General features: G+C 39.4%; 1 protein-coding gene across 3 annotated transcripts in view; it reads left to right on the top strand.

The window, feature by feature from the left end:
• scube1 (signal peptide, CUB domain, EGF-like 1) overlaps positions 1 to 15,479 on the top strand; it is a 156,582-nt gene that overhangs the window by 60,163 nt on the left and 80,940 nt on the right. For all 3 annotated transcript variants that reach the window (XM_036148942.1, XM_036148941.1, XM_036148940.1), the window contains exon 5: positions 11,878 to 12,006. In XM_036148942.1, the coding sequence (XP_036004835.1) occupies positions 11,878 to 12,006 (129 nt within the window). The remainder of the gene's footprint in view (positions 1 to 11,877; positions 12,007 to 15,479) is intronic.

Raw genomic sequence — 15,479 nt, 5'->3', positions numbered from 1 at the left:
CAGAGGAATCAATGCAGCTAGCGAGGTTCTCTAAAGAAGAATGAGAACAACATTGGCACGAAGGCCTCTGTGCCTGCTGAGTCAGCCGAACATTGTCACCCTCAGTGTCCCCTGCATCTGGGAAACAACATGGCCAGATAAATATTGGGGAGTACCACTTGGTCCCACTCACTGAACTGGTCTCTCTCGTTTTCAGCTGAAAGTACTGCTTCTGCTAAAATATAAACAGTTCTCTGTTGAGGCTTCCATAGATACTTCCATAGGACATCTTAAATCTTTATAGACAATAATATACCTTCTTAACTGGACATCCCCTTGACCTGTGACAGTTTTATTTCCGTCACTTCTGTCAGAGGACATCCTCTTCAACCCTACCGCCCACCTGGCGTTGAGAGCTGTTTTAGCTGCCCTATCTTTGGTTATGCCATTTGGCCTATGCAGTAGTCCTGCCATGTTCCAGCACCTTATTAATGATGTCCTTCATGACACACAAGGCCAGTAGGTGTTTTGCTTCCTGGATGACAACCTGGTTGCCTCTTGATCTGAAGTAGATCATGTCCGACATGTTGCTTAGCAGAATGCTTGAGCACCCAGCTATTTTGGAAACTGGAAAAATGTATCTTTCCTCAGAGGTCTTACAAGCATTCCAGTATCTAATTTGCTTGTACACCATGGCGCTAATCTTGCTCCATCTCAGTTCTGCTAAAACCTTTGTAGTGGAAGGTAAAGCCTTTGGTGTGGAATACAAAAGCACCAGCACCAGCATTCTCTATATCCACCAGCATATAGAGAATATAATGAGAGTACTCCTTCCATGATGCCAGACTAACACCTCCTGAAGCTCCTGCTTGTCATTTTTACATACCCTGCCCAGTGTTGGGAGGCTTTTGTCTGGACCAGCTTAATGCCCACCACTCTTGAGGCATCCTGGCCAAAGCAAGACCATCAAACTCCTCCGAGGTCATCTCTGCTCGCCCTCCATGGGTCTGAATTTTTGTGATTTTTTTTTCTGCTTGTGATATTTTTGCCTGAGACAAGTCATCCACTTAACCATCTGCAGGGGATCTTGAGCCCCACCTTGTTCCTAGACCACCCTGTTCTCATGACGGGCTCAAGGATGGTCTTGACACCATACTCACTATTGTGGAGCGGTTCTCAACGGCAGTGCACCTCACTATGTCTTTCTATAAAATAGACAGCAGAACTCCTTCGGGAAAATGTCATACATGGTTTCCCCAAAGACGTTGTACCCGACAGGGCTCCAGTGAACCACAGTGAGAGCCATTATCATTAAAAAGGGGAAAACACAGAACAGTGGTGAACCTTCCCAGGAGTGGCCAACCAACCAAAATCACCCCAAGGGTGCAGCAACAACTCCTGCAAGAGTTTACAAAAGACCCCACAACAACGTCCAATGAACTGCAGCCCTCACTTGCTTCAGTTAAGGTCAGTGTTCATGCCTCCTCCATAATTAAAACATTGAAGAAAAAGGGCCTACATGGTAGAGTTCCAAGATGTAAACTATTGCTGAGCAAAAAGAACATCAAGGCTTGTCTCAAATATTCTGGAACACATCTTGGTGAGCCAAGACGTTTGGCAAAATATTCTGTGGACTGACGAGACAAAAGTTTTCGGAAGGTGTGTGTCACATAACATCTGGCATAAAAGTAAAAGTGCATTTCAGAAAAAGAACATCATACCAACAGCAACAAAAATATGGTGGTAGTGTGATATTATGGGGATGTTTGGCTGCTCCAGGATCTGAAAGACTTGCCGTGATAAATGGAACCATGAATTCTGCTGTCTACCAAAAAATGCTGAAGGAGAATGTCTGGCCATCTGTTCGTGACCTCAAGCTGAAACCAATTTGGCTTCTGCAGCATGACAATGATCCAGAACACACCAGCAGGTCCACCTCTGAATGGCTGAAGAAAAAGAAAATGATGACTTTGGAGTGACCTGGTCAAAGAAGTGACCCGAATCCTATTGACATGCTGTGGCATGACCCTAAAAAGGCTGTCCATCCTGGAAAACCCTATATGATTGAATTACAACAATTCTGCAAAGAGGAATGGGCCAAAATTCCTCAACAGGTATAAAAAGAAAAGACTCATTGTAAGTTGACCCCCCTTATAATAAAACCTTCATTTAAAAAGTTATGAAACACCTAAATTTGACCAACATGCAAAAAATTGGAACTCAGGAAGGGGGCAAATACTTTTTCACACCACTGCATAGAACAGTGCTTTGCAGATGTTAAATCAAATGAAACCCCCTTACTATCCTCTGCTGTCCTGTCTGTTATGTGCAGTTGTGGTAGCATGATGAGAGAGAAACATCAGCTTGAGTTTTGTAGACTTCTATATGAATGCTATATGGGATTTGGTTTGTACATGTGAGCAGCAACAAAATTCAGGTGATCTCAAGGGTTCTGACTCTGACGTAGGAGCCTCATTCTTGGACTGTGCTCTCTAATTGCATGGTAATGCAAATCTGGCTTCCCAATAGTCGGAAACATTGGGGATTTAGCAGATTGAAGGTAGGCTTGAGCCTTGGTGATTCCTGGATTGTTCCTCAACATTCCAAGCAGTTTCCTTTCTTTTGAGCTGACAGTTCAAAAGACTTTAACATCTATAAAGATGTTTTAAATAATGATTTTGGAATCATTAGTATAATTCAATTCATTTTAGTTATATAGTAATTATTCATAAAAAGAATTGTCTGAAACAGATCCAGTTCATATACTAAAATATAAAGAGTCAGTCCAATTATATAAAAGTTGTCAGATTCTGTCATTTGCATATGTATATTCCAATTTGATCTAACATGTAGAACACTGCAGCCAAATTCACTTTATTATGGAAGCCCTGAACGACAAGTAAAAAAAATTGCATTAATTTGCTGTCTGACCAGATATGATATTTTTCTCATGACTTTAAGTTAACTGCAAGGAGAAAAATTCTAGATTAAAATATTTCTAAATTTTTTTTTATTTATTTTTTTGCTGTGTAAGTGAAGGAAGAAAGGCATTTTGAGAGGTTTATTTTTCTGTTTGTTCTTGCAGTACTCTGTTCTACCACTAAAGGCACTGCAGTAAAACCATAGACCTTCACTAACAGCTGTACTGTTCGAATGGATAGGCAGAGGCCTCTTTGGGAATTTAAACAAAGGCTACATTATAAAGGTCTGATTCCAGATATGGCGTTTTGAGTTTCTCATCTAAAAACAATTCAAAACATCTTTGAGATCCAGACTTATAGATTTAAAAAAAAAAATACACACTTTTTTTTAAATTTCCTTTATTTAACCAAGTAAACCCCGTTGAGATCTGGATCTAATTTTCAAGGGGGACCTGGGCAAAAAAAGGGGCACTTAAAAAATGAGACCACAGAAAAAGAAAAATTTAACCTGACTTTTAGTGGTTGAGACAAGAAAGTAGAATAAACCATGTTGTTTTTTCTGTAAAGCGTTGGTTGGAGAAAAACATAGACATAGAAAGTTAAGTAATGATTTTCATTTATTTATTTGTAATGTATTGGTTGAGAAAAAAAACTAGTCCCCCCCCCCCCCAACTCGCCAATCAAAGAAGCTGCAGGCCTTCTATGTTTGGTAGTGCAATCGCCCGTAGACTTGTAGACTGTAGACAGTGTTACAGTAATGACTTCTGGAATATAATTTTGTGTTGCTAGGATTGTTTAAGACTTAAAACACAGATTGCAATATAATACTTCCTCATAAGCATATGTAAAACAGTATCTAGTTACTTGGCTCATATCAAACCAGTCATCTGCCTTCAGCCTGACTTTTTCCAGCCTCCACACAATAATGAAGATGCAAGTTATTCATTTGTTCTGCAGCAGGAACACATGATAATTAAGGAAAGATGCCAGTTGCACAAGATGGCTTTTGATCATATTAATTACATTTTATTGATTGTTTTTACAGTGCAATGGGAATGAAGGACAGCAATTGTGCTTATACAATTAGAATAGGCTTACCTCATAGCATTCTTAGATAGCTGCAAGAGGTGTCATAACTTATTTATTTTGTGGAAAGGGCACAGGAAAACATGGAAAACATGCAGATGTCAACAGTCTTTGGAGGTTGTCTGATGATCACTGCCACCATATCTGTTGGTTGTGATCCTCTACCTTCTAGCTCCAATTCAGAGTCTGGAAGCCAAGTGAAAAAGATAAACATCAACTTAAAAACAAGAATAATTCAAAAACCTTTCTGCTTTCTTATTGTTTACGATATATACATGGTTTCCTTTTCAAACACAATCGTAATTCAAGCACTAAAAGTCTCAGACATAATTCCTGAAGATATTACATCATTATTCCAACCTGGTAAGTCTCATTCTTACACCTACTTCTAGCTGTGTCCCTGCTTTAACATGCCTGATTGAAATAAATTCAGGCTTGTGGCTTGAGCTGAATCTAACATTTAGAAGATTCTAACCTAATCAGGTGTGTTAAAGCAGATACACATCTAAAGCCTTAGAGTCAGCAGCACCGAGGCCATAATTTGAGATCCCTTCTCTAGGAAATTGTGTTGTGATGATTGATCACTATACTTTCGACCATAATATTCACGTAATAGATCCAGCGTTGCTTATTTTGGGCTTATAATGCAGTGATTAATTACACAAATAGACTTGAAGACAGAATGCATTGTGGCATCCAACCAATCAGAGTTGACCTAGTTTCCCCCCAGGCTTCATTCACATAATTCAGCCGGATTCCTGTAGACTGCGCCGTAAGTCCAAGGTCCAATTGCACTTCTGTATGGTCCATCAGCCATTTCAGTACAAGGACAACACAACGTGATTAAAACATAGGAAACTTCCAAACAGAAAGCATTAATGTTGTAAATTGTATAGCAAGCCTCCTCCATTAGGCATTAAATTTGTTGATGTAGGCACCTAGTTGACATGTCTTGTTTGTTTCCAAATTGCCGATTTTACTCCTCTGAGAATCCTCACACCCTCCTGATGTGTTTAGCATTTTACAATGCCAGATGTCTAAAAACATATTTTATTCGTAACGTTCCATATTGACCCTGCTCAGTCCCTCCCCATGTCTCCTTTGGCTGACCGATGCTGGCCTGATATTTGGTAGCTCACATGTGTGGGATATCGCTGGCTCTATTGGTCATTTGTAAACGGCCAGAGGCGACTTAGGGAGAGAGTTGATAAAGGGATTTATTTTGGGAAAGAGGCTGTAGTTTCATCTGTAAATATCTCTTCATGTTGCCTTGTTTAGTTGAAAATCTAGAGCTAAATAACACAAATTTTGTTGGTATTCAATTCAGTTCAGAAATATTTTATTAGTCCCAAAGGGAAATTAAATGGCCAGAAGTACTTCTACTCAGATTTTGTTTTTCTTAAGGGGAAGGTTTGTGGTGAACATCGTTGTCCACCCAAACGTCCCACACCGACTTTCTTTTTATGGGGATGATAGATTTTTCTTCCTTGTAGGCCGGTTTTAAATTTTGTTACTGTAAATGTGTCTGGTGTACCCTGCTCTTTTAAGACGTTCTTTATATTTGTGTTGGGAAATCACGTTGACACTGTAAAGCCTTGGGTTTATGCCTCTTGACATATCACAGTATTGATCTTAACGTGTGTTTTGGATCATTATCATTATCCAGTAAGGATCCAAGGGCTTTTACATAAAATGAAATGTTTTCTTCCACATGTCAACAATATTTAACAGTGGTTATTCTTGGCCGCCCAACAGAAGCATAAAAGTATAACTGATCCACCCCTGTGCTTAAGAGTTGGCAGGGTACAAGGGTGTTTTTCAAGGCATTTTTGCAAATTACGGCCAAAACCTTCTTTTAACCTCATACATCTACAAAAGCAGTTTCCAAAACCCATCGCGCTGATCTAGATTTTCATTTGGAAATTTGTAGTGTTGGAAGAAGTTAAACAGTAGAAGAGAGCAGACAAAGGTGATATACATGTAGTGGTAAAATTGCCTACATTGAGCCGGATCGTGAACCATAAACTTTTACACATCTGGGCAAATTACCACTGCAACTTTCATCTTTTATAGGGATTTTATGTTTAGCACAGCATTGGGAAGTGGAAGGAAAAGGATAGGCGATGTTTAACCACTTTTATGCGTCGACTTCTCTTAGTAAATACTTTTTTGGATCACCTTTGGTGGCAAATTCAAGTCTTTTGGCTTGCTTTACAAGGCCATTTTACCCCGTTAATTCCCAGTTTGATTTAGGTGTGGACTTCAACTAAGCCATTCCTACAGCTAAATACACTTTGATCCAAACCATTCCACTCAGTCTCAGGTCTTTTGCAGTCTCTGAAGGACTTTCTCCCAGAGAGTTATTATGGATATTCTATGGTTGAAATTAGCTAGCATACAAAGAATATATATATATATATATATATATATATATATATATATATATATATATATATATATATATATATATATATATATATATATATATATGAAGCATTGTTTTTTGTGTTTTTTACGACTGGTGAGATAGTGTTATTCATTCCTATTTTCAGTTTTGAAAATCTTGTGGAGGTTATAGGTTATTATGGGGTAATTTTCTGTAGACGTTTTGCTCTTGAAGTTTCAATTTACCTCAATAGTCATCATTACACGTGCTCCATGGTTAAATGAATCTGTGAAATCTCCCCTCGTCTCCCGGTGAGGTTGATCGGGCCGTGAGGCTGGCGTTCAGCATCAAATCATTCCTCACCAGCCACAGAGGAACTGGGAGGAGGCTGTAAATCATTCTCCTCTGTCTCCATCTCTTTCCATTTCTGTCAGTCCTCCTCTTCTACATTCCTGTCCTTCTCCGTCTTTGTCTTTCACCTCATTTCTCTCTCTCTTTTTTTTTTTATATCTGTCTCCCACTGCATGCTGCCAGCCAGCATTACTGAGCTTTGGAGTGGAGCACTCCAAGAGTCAGGTTGTAATAACATGGCTGTGATATGCTTGGATTTCATCTCTACTCTGTGCTCCTGAGAGAGCAAGAGGGATGCAAGTTGAGGTAGATAATGAGAGGCAGAAGTATTGAAAGACAGAGGATTATAAAAGAGACTGTGGAGAGACTGGGTGAGAGACAAATTCTGTCCTGTGGGCTCTTATTGGGCCATGAAGTCTCTGTTTTATCTGGACCTGTTGGGGCTCTCAGCGAGGAACTTCAGTCGTTATAAACTTGCTGACCTCCCAGTTTAAACAAAACCGCTCACTGGAGCTGGCGGGAAGAAGTATTTCCTCAAATTTCCCTTGCTAACTGTAGGCAAAAATCATATAGTCATACCATGTATTGCCAAAAGTAGACATTTGTCTGCCTTCATGCACGTATGAACTTGAGTAAGGATGTTGGGTCACCCTTTGTTGCTATAAGAACTTTAACTCTTTTAGGGAGGCTCTCCACAAGGCGTGCTACTGATGATGACATGCTATTAAAAAATATGAAGATAATAATTCTGTGAATGAAAATTCACATTTTCTCATTTATGCTGCTGAGTAATTAAAAAAAAATGATTGGAAGCTCTGTTGCCTGGCAGATATCTATTGTTACATCAGGCTCATGTTGAGATATTGCCCTTTTGTAAAATAAAAAGAATAAAAAAAGTAATAATAATAGTAATTCAGTTGTATTTTGTTCACTCCCAGAGAATCATTCAGTTAATTATTCCGTTTCAAGTACACCCCAAGCAGTAAGTATGTAAAAGAATATGCTCTGGTCACCACATAGAGTTTTATAGCCCACAAGGTTATGTTTTAGTAAACTCTCCACATCACCCAAATCATGCACATCCACTGTAAAACACATCGGTGGCAGCATCATGCTGTGTGTTTTTTTTCTTCTGCAGGGACAGGGAATCTTATCAGAGCTGATAGTAACATAGATGGAGCTAAATACAGGACAATCCTGGTAGAAAACCTGTTAGAGGCTGCAAAAGAAGTATGTCCCGCCTTAAACCTCAACACTACAACGTGATTGGCCCGAACAATTTTTGGTTCGGACACAAAACGGTTGAAGCCGGAGCGGTACAAGATGGATTCTCGTGTGTTTGTGAACGCACAAATGCCGCCAGAATTCATCTTGCAGGCAAGGTTAATTGAAAAATGTCTTGCAAGAAAATTGTTTCTGAGAGCTCTGCCTCCAAGCTGACTGACATTTAGGTAAATCGCCTTTAGATGTGCAAAGCTGTTCAAAACAAACGCCAAATGGCTCATAGCTGTCACGGCAGCTCTGGGCGGACTCAGGAGGGGTTGACTACACTTTTCAGATCAGGTCTGTCACATAAAACCCTCAATAAAATGCATAGAAATGTGTGGCTGTAAGGTGAAAATGTTCAATGAATATAAATACTTTTGTAAGGTATTGTAAATGTCTGCCAAATTACTATGTTAACAGTATATTTTTGCTCAAAGTAAATATCCAGTTCTACTTGCTTATAAAAGGAAATAGTAGTTTAGACTTTTGTTGAATCAGAACTATGTTTTTAATGAAGATGAACTATCCTACCTGTCCCGACACATGGATCAGAAGATCAGAACCAGACAGCGCTCTGTGGCGCTGATTGTAGGCGATGGAGTAGCGGACGTATCAGGCCGCTTTAAACTTTCCCTTTCTGTGTCATATTGTGCACATCGGGAGGCCACGGTGTGCGCCCCCAGCTCTGTTTGCTGTTTTAGGCTTAATTGTGCTGAGTGACCGGTCTTTGTCCGACTTCTTCTTCTGCCTCAGTTTATTTGACTTCTCCCAGGCCTTAATGCGTTGTAGAAACACTGCTTACGTACGAGTTTAGTTTTAAAACATAGCCAGCGCTTGTGTTGGCTGCTCCTCAGACTTGTTTCTATCCACTGCATTTGTTGTTTTGCATTTTTTTGTCTTTTGTAATTAACAATACAAGAGATGGACATTTCCTTTGAAGTCTATGCCTCCTTTAGTTTGAACTTTTATGTCGTAGTCTATTAGAAGTGGACGCCTTCATTAACAGTTGCTGAGAAAGCCCCTTTTGCCTTTGAAGGGGGCTCGCCAAGGAAAATAGTGCAATGATGAAGTACTTGAAACAATAATGGGCCTAATTCACCATGGAGACCGGTTACACTGTCTAAACGGACAGTGTCCCCGGTTGTGTGGACAACTCTGGTCCTCGGGGGCCAGCGTCCTGCATGTTTTGAACTTTTCCCTTTAGGAATACACCTGACCTAAATGATTACATCATCAGCAGGCTCCTGTAAAACATTCCTTATTATGTTATTCGAAAATGTCTATCTCTCTGAAACTTAAGCACAAAGGCTTTACACATAGTTTGGAGTAAAGCATACAGAAAAGGTTTGGAGAGGAGAAAGGAAGAATTGTGCCCAAGTGACAGGCTATGTGAGCTTGGCCACCGCCGAACTGCCACACTAAAACTAAACTTGCTTTTAAAAACTTGCTGGTCTAAAGTCAGACTCTTGTGGGATAGTGCACTACTGATATGATGCTTTACTAGTAAAAAAAACTAAAAACTAAGTCAGACAAAAGAGGCAGCACAAAGACATGCAGGATTCCATGAATTAGGTAAACAACCCTGTACTTTATATACTATCCCCATAAGCAGGACATATCTCTTTAAAAACCTGATACTGATGAAAACAAGAGTGTTTTTTGTATAATGATTCTAAACACTTAAAGGATGTATTAATTGCATTAAGCTGTCATAATCCTGGGGTGTTTGTTTTATACCTTCAGGATTTAGTTAGTGTTTTCTGTTAGTTCATTCTGCATTAGTTCGGCATCTTGTCTCTGTTAGATTTCTCTGTTTCTTCCCTGATTGCCTGTCTTCAGTCTCTCTCAGCTCATCACCTTTCGTGAAAAAAAATCTCCCAAATCCACTCCGGTCTTATTTCTTTCGACTGAAATAAGTATGCGGTGAGAGCAGCGGAGCTACGATGAACGGCTAAACTAACTAACTAATGGAAGGACCATTTCAGCCAGTATAACAAAAAGTGTTTCTGAACAGGATTACCAACTATAGCTTTAATTGCTTTCCCCTCTGTTTAAACCAACCGTCCCTCTCCCTGGTTGTTGGATACTCCGTTATGTTACCTCCCGCTTGCTCATTCCTGTATCAAACCTGTAAGTCTTTTTTTTTTTCATTTATCAAACTAAGATATCTCATCATGTGGCTCTCATGCTGCACTTTGGTCCTGCACCTGCCTCAGAAAACCTGATAGAAGGATCAAATCAATCTTTGGACCAAGCAGACAAACCCCCTTTTTAAGCCAACCTAAGCAATGGATTCGGCAGCAGAGCAGGAGGAGGACTGGAATGTATACAGGACTGAAATGTACATCCTACCTTCTCTACTGCTGCTGGAGGACATGGAGCGGACACTTCTGGGAATCAGACTGGCACTCGCTCCACTGGGCAGCGGCCCTACACGAAACTGCTTCTCTTCACCTCCACTATCTGCAGCCTCATCACCTCTGCTTCCTCCTCTGCTCGGCACCTTTATTACATTCACCTGGTTATAAGTGATTTATTTCACCAGCACCCCTGCCTTCCTCTCTGTTATCCCCCCTCTATTTAAACCAATTGTCCCACTCGCTAGTTGTTGGATCCTCCATTATATTACCTCCCGCTTGCTCCGTCTGGTATCAGACCTGTAAGTTGTTATGTTTTCCTTTATTAAACTAAGGTATGTCATCATGTGGCTCCCAGGCTCTTGTTTGCACTTTAATCATTCACCTGCCTCAGAAAGCGTGACACAGACACACACAGGTATTAACCGAAATGTCAACGAATCCAAAACAATCCAGAAAAGGTATTCCTTTGCGGCCCCAATTCAGAGTATCTAGACTGAAAGTAAAGATTTGAATCTGAATTCAAACCAAGCAATTTACTCGGTAAAAATGTTTTATATCACCTGAGGTGAATGCCTCAGTGTTAAAACCTGCACTGTGACATAGAGAAGATTCTGCCTGTTTTCTAACAATTCTGATGCTTTCACTTATGAATATGTTTAACTAACATGTAACCTTTACCATGTTTAAATTTTAACATAATCTGCATATGTTTAAGCATTATGTTGTCCACTCAGAGAAGATAATTGAGGATGCTGTATAGGGGGTTAGGACACCCACCATATATATATATATATACACACACTGCATTTTCTGACTATTAGTCAGAAAATAGTTAAATATTTACTTAAAATCCTTAAATATTCTCAAAAATGTATGGTGCGCCTTATATATGACCACCCTTTTGCTTACTGGCCGATTTTATGTGGTACAAAGTTCTCAAAAATCTGTTAAAATGTGTAAATACTACTTTAATTTGCAACGCAGCCGCTCCACTCAATGGTTATTCGGAGCATTACGGTACACTGTGTTACTACCTGATCGGACCCCTGAGCTGTCTACAAGACTGCCTGACTGTAAAGTCTAAACTAGAAGTGCGTTCATGTAAGGCAGTCTGCGCCCAGAGTACATGCTAGCAACAATAGACCTAGAAAGTTAATTCAATATAAAAGTTAACTTTATTTTGGCTTTATGTTACAAACAGGGCCGTGTAGTCCTCCCGACAGAGACGGATACCTCTCCCTTTCAGGAGAGAGCTGTGTACGCGGAGGGGCAGAGTGATGTTACACACGCAAAGAATATACAATCTGGCATGGTTTATAGTCCAAAAATAAACTTTTGTGAATACCTTTGAGCTTTTCAAATCAGTTAACTGTTCCTATCTGTGACTTTCACCTTTGCTTTTATTTTTAGAGTAGAATGATATCCAGTTTTGTATTTTGATTTCACTTTTCCAGGTGACTCAAGGATGAATTTTCAAAATGTCTTTCTGAATGAACTCCATGTCTCGTTGTTCTCTTCATTCAAACAGATGGAATGAACTGCATGAACAAAGACCACGGCTGTGCTCACATCTGCCGAGAAGCTCCCTTCAAAAGCGGGGTGTCATGCGAGTGCCGACCTGGTTTTGAGTTGGCCAAAAACCAGAAAGACTGTACATGTATGTATCACACCTTATCCCCATGCCCACTCAAAGCTGTGTCTGGAAATATAGAATCATTACTCTCGGGGGGGGGGGGGGGGGTCACAAATGTTTTCTTTAACAACAGAACATTCTGTCTTTGTAAAACATACCTAAATCACTTACATTATCTTGAAAGTATTTTGTCAGATGTAGCGGGAACAAAGATACAGCAACTGTCTAATTTGCAATTCTAATAGAAGTTTGTGCTAAACTATAGTTATGCAAATGAGTCTCCAGGTGAAAAAAGAGTGCTTGCAGACCGTAATGAGCTGTTGCACATAACTGATTGGCAGGATTAATCAGTTAAAATGACCTTTTAATAAGGGAAATCCATTAAAACAGCACTAAGTATTTTTTTTACCTTATTGTATCCTGGTGATGTAAATGTTAATGAGGTTGAGGGGTCTGTCATCACCCCCTACTGTCTGTGGTCAAAAGAAACACAGTTGCAACTTTCTGAGTGCCGACGCTCTGTTCTTGTTCTCGCGGTAAGAAGGTAGCACATCTGAATCTCTGATTGGGATGCGTCACTGTAAAAAGAATCCAAGGCATAATTTATCCTATCCATGCATTTTTATATGGAGCCCGAAAGAAAATAAGTTCATCATTTTGATCTTTCACAGCAAATAAGTTATTTGTTTGTATTTCGTACCTCTCCACTTGCTTGGCCAATTACTCCTTTTCAGATTATCTGTCTCTTCAATTTTTATGCACACCAGCCTCAGGTGTTCTCAAAAGCTGGAGAACTTGTCTCAAAATAAGGAATCTTCCTATATGCCAAAACTCTGGAAACAATTAAAAAATAAAATAAAAACCTCTAATAAAAAAAATCTTCTTGCATCAATAAGTCAATAAGCAACATCAGCCACAAAAATTTTACATAAATCTTTATGTTATGACACATTCACATTACATAATAACTGTATATTTCAAATATATCAAATATATATTTAAACTTAGACTGAGATTAAATAATACAACATGACAAACTCTATCTATCTATCTATCTATCTATCTATCTATCTATCTATCTATCTATCTATCTATCTATCTATCTATCTATCTATCTATCTATCTATCTATCTATCTATCTATCTATCTATCTATCTATCTATCTATCTATCTATCTATCTATCTATCTATCTATCTATCTATCTATCTATCTATCTATCTATCTAATCTGTTTCAACTAAGTAGCCTGCAATGGTGTTAAAGATCCAGCGCAACACTTTACGTAAGCGACTTTTGGCTTTTTTTTTTTCTTCTGAAGTTGCTTATAAATTTCGTGAGTCTTGGGTTGCGGTTTATTGGGTTTGTTTTTGACCACAAAGTCGCTTATTTAGGCTACAAAATAAGCGACTATGAACAAGACCTATAAATAGACCCGCGCACACTGGTGTGCTAGCGAGCTAGCCAAAACTCTCCGTCCGCATATCTTGACATATCTTGGCACACTTTTGGTACAAATTAAGTATGGGTTAAATGTAACAGCCTACCTGAGTATTGTTGGGACCACCCCTGTCCTTTTATGGACCAAAGTGTACCTGTTTTCTGATGGCTGTTTCCAGCAGGATTCAGGATGGAAAATCAAATCACAGATTATTTCAAAATAGTTTTATGAACACAAAAATTAGTTCACTGTACTCCAATGGCCTCTACAACCACCAGATTTCAGTCCAGTCGGGCGCCATTGAGAAGTTATAGAGCCACAGATTTGCATCATAGTCGTGCAGCTGAGAAATCTACAACTGTGCCATGCAAAGACAAAAACCTCTAAGGAATGGTTTTAATACCTTGTTTAATCTATGCTCTAAAAAAAGTATTTGAAGTATCTGAAGGTAAAAGGGGTCCAGCTGGGAACCAGAAAGGTATATGTAACAAAGTGGCCAATGAGTGCTTATTTCTTTTTCTGAAATGAAAAACCAAACAACCAAGAGTAGCAATTTACATTCAGTTGATTCTCCTTTTTGTTTTCTTGATAAGCCTGTTTTTCTCGCATTTATGTAGCGGTAGAGAGGTTTGAGCTGTTCCTGTAATAAACATCAGCTACAGGCACTATGAACAGCTTCCAGTAGGCCCTCAGTAATAAAATATGAGGGTGAACATTTAATTCCAAAACCATTTGAGCATTTCAACCCAAACTGAAGGTGCTGAAGGATTCAGTAGTGGGACTTCATAACTCTTAACAGCTCAGTTGCTTTTTCTCACTTTCTCGTTCAGGGTGTGCAGCCATGGAATGCAGGGCTGCTGTTACTGAGGGAGAAAAAAAGGGAGCTTTTAATTGCACTTTATTTGGCATCGTATCAAGCTCTCCGTGCACAGGGAATATTGCAGAAGCTTCTGTAAAACTAGAATGTGTTCGCCACTTTAGTAATATTTATATTAGCAGTACAATCTACGTAGTGCTGTGCTGGTGCTTTAGCTTGATGGGACATGATAGTGACAGTCTTGTATGTCAGAAATATATACACATCCAGCCATCACTGTTTGCTGTCTCTCAACTAAACTTTGATCTTTGAGTTAGAGTCTGTTTTAGAGTTTATCTTTCCATCCCCTCTAACCAGCTTCACGTTTGCTGCTAAAGAAAAGCACGATAAAATAAGTAAGTAAGCTTGTGGGAAACTTAAAAAAGGACGTTTTATACCTAACTGTCTGAATTTAATCAAACTTATATAAACAGATATAGAAATTGTTAAATTGAAGGTGACACATATGATAGATATATATATTGCTAAAATATAATGGGAATACTAAAATAACACACCCTAGATCTGAATAAATGAAATATTCTTATTAAAGCAATTGGTCTTTACATAGTTGAATGTGCTGACAACAAAATCACACAAAATTATCAATGGAAATCAAATGTATTAACCCATTTGTCCGGATTTGGAGCCACAGTCAAAATAAAAGTAGAAAAACACACTGCAGGCAGATCTAACTTTGATGTAATGTCCTTAAAACAAGTCCAAATGAGGCTCAGTAGCTTGTGTGACCTACACATGGCTGTATGACCTCCCTACAATGCCTGGGCAGCTCCTGATGAGGTGGAGGGTCTCCTGAGGGATCTCCTCCCAGACCTGGACTAATGCCTCTGCCAACTCCTGGACAGTCTGTAGTGCAACGTGGCGTTGGTGAATGGAGCGAGACATGATGTCCCAGATGTGCTCAGTTGGATTCAGGTCTGGGGAACGGCTGGTCCACAGCATCAATGCCTTCATCTTGCAGGAACTGCTGTCACTCCAGCCACATGAGATCTAGCATTGTCTTGCATTAGGAGGAACCCAGGACCAACCACACCAGCACATGGTCTCATAATGGGTCTGAGGATCTCCTCTCTATACCTCATGGCAGTCAGACTACAGGACTGTCTCAGAAAATTAGAATATTGTGATAAAGTTCTTTATTTTCTGTAATGCAATTAAAAAACATGAAATGTCCTACATTCT

This window comes from Fundulus heteroclitus, chromosome 17 (assembly GCF_011125445.2).
Source record: "Fundulus heteroclitus isolate FHET01 chromosome 17, MU-UCD_Fhet_4.1, whole genome shotgun sequence".
In the NCBI taxonomy this organism is placed as follows: Eukaryota; Metazoa; Chordata; class Actinopteri; order Cyprinodontiformes; family Fundulidae; genus Fundulus; species Fundulus heteroclitus.
The sequence above is the reverse complement of the archived record's forward strand: the minus strand, read 5'-3'. Positions and strand labels throughout refer to the sequence as shown.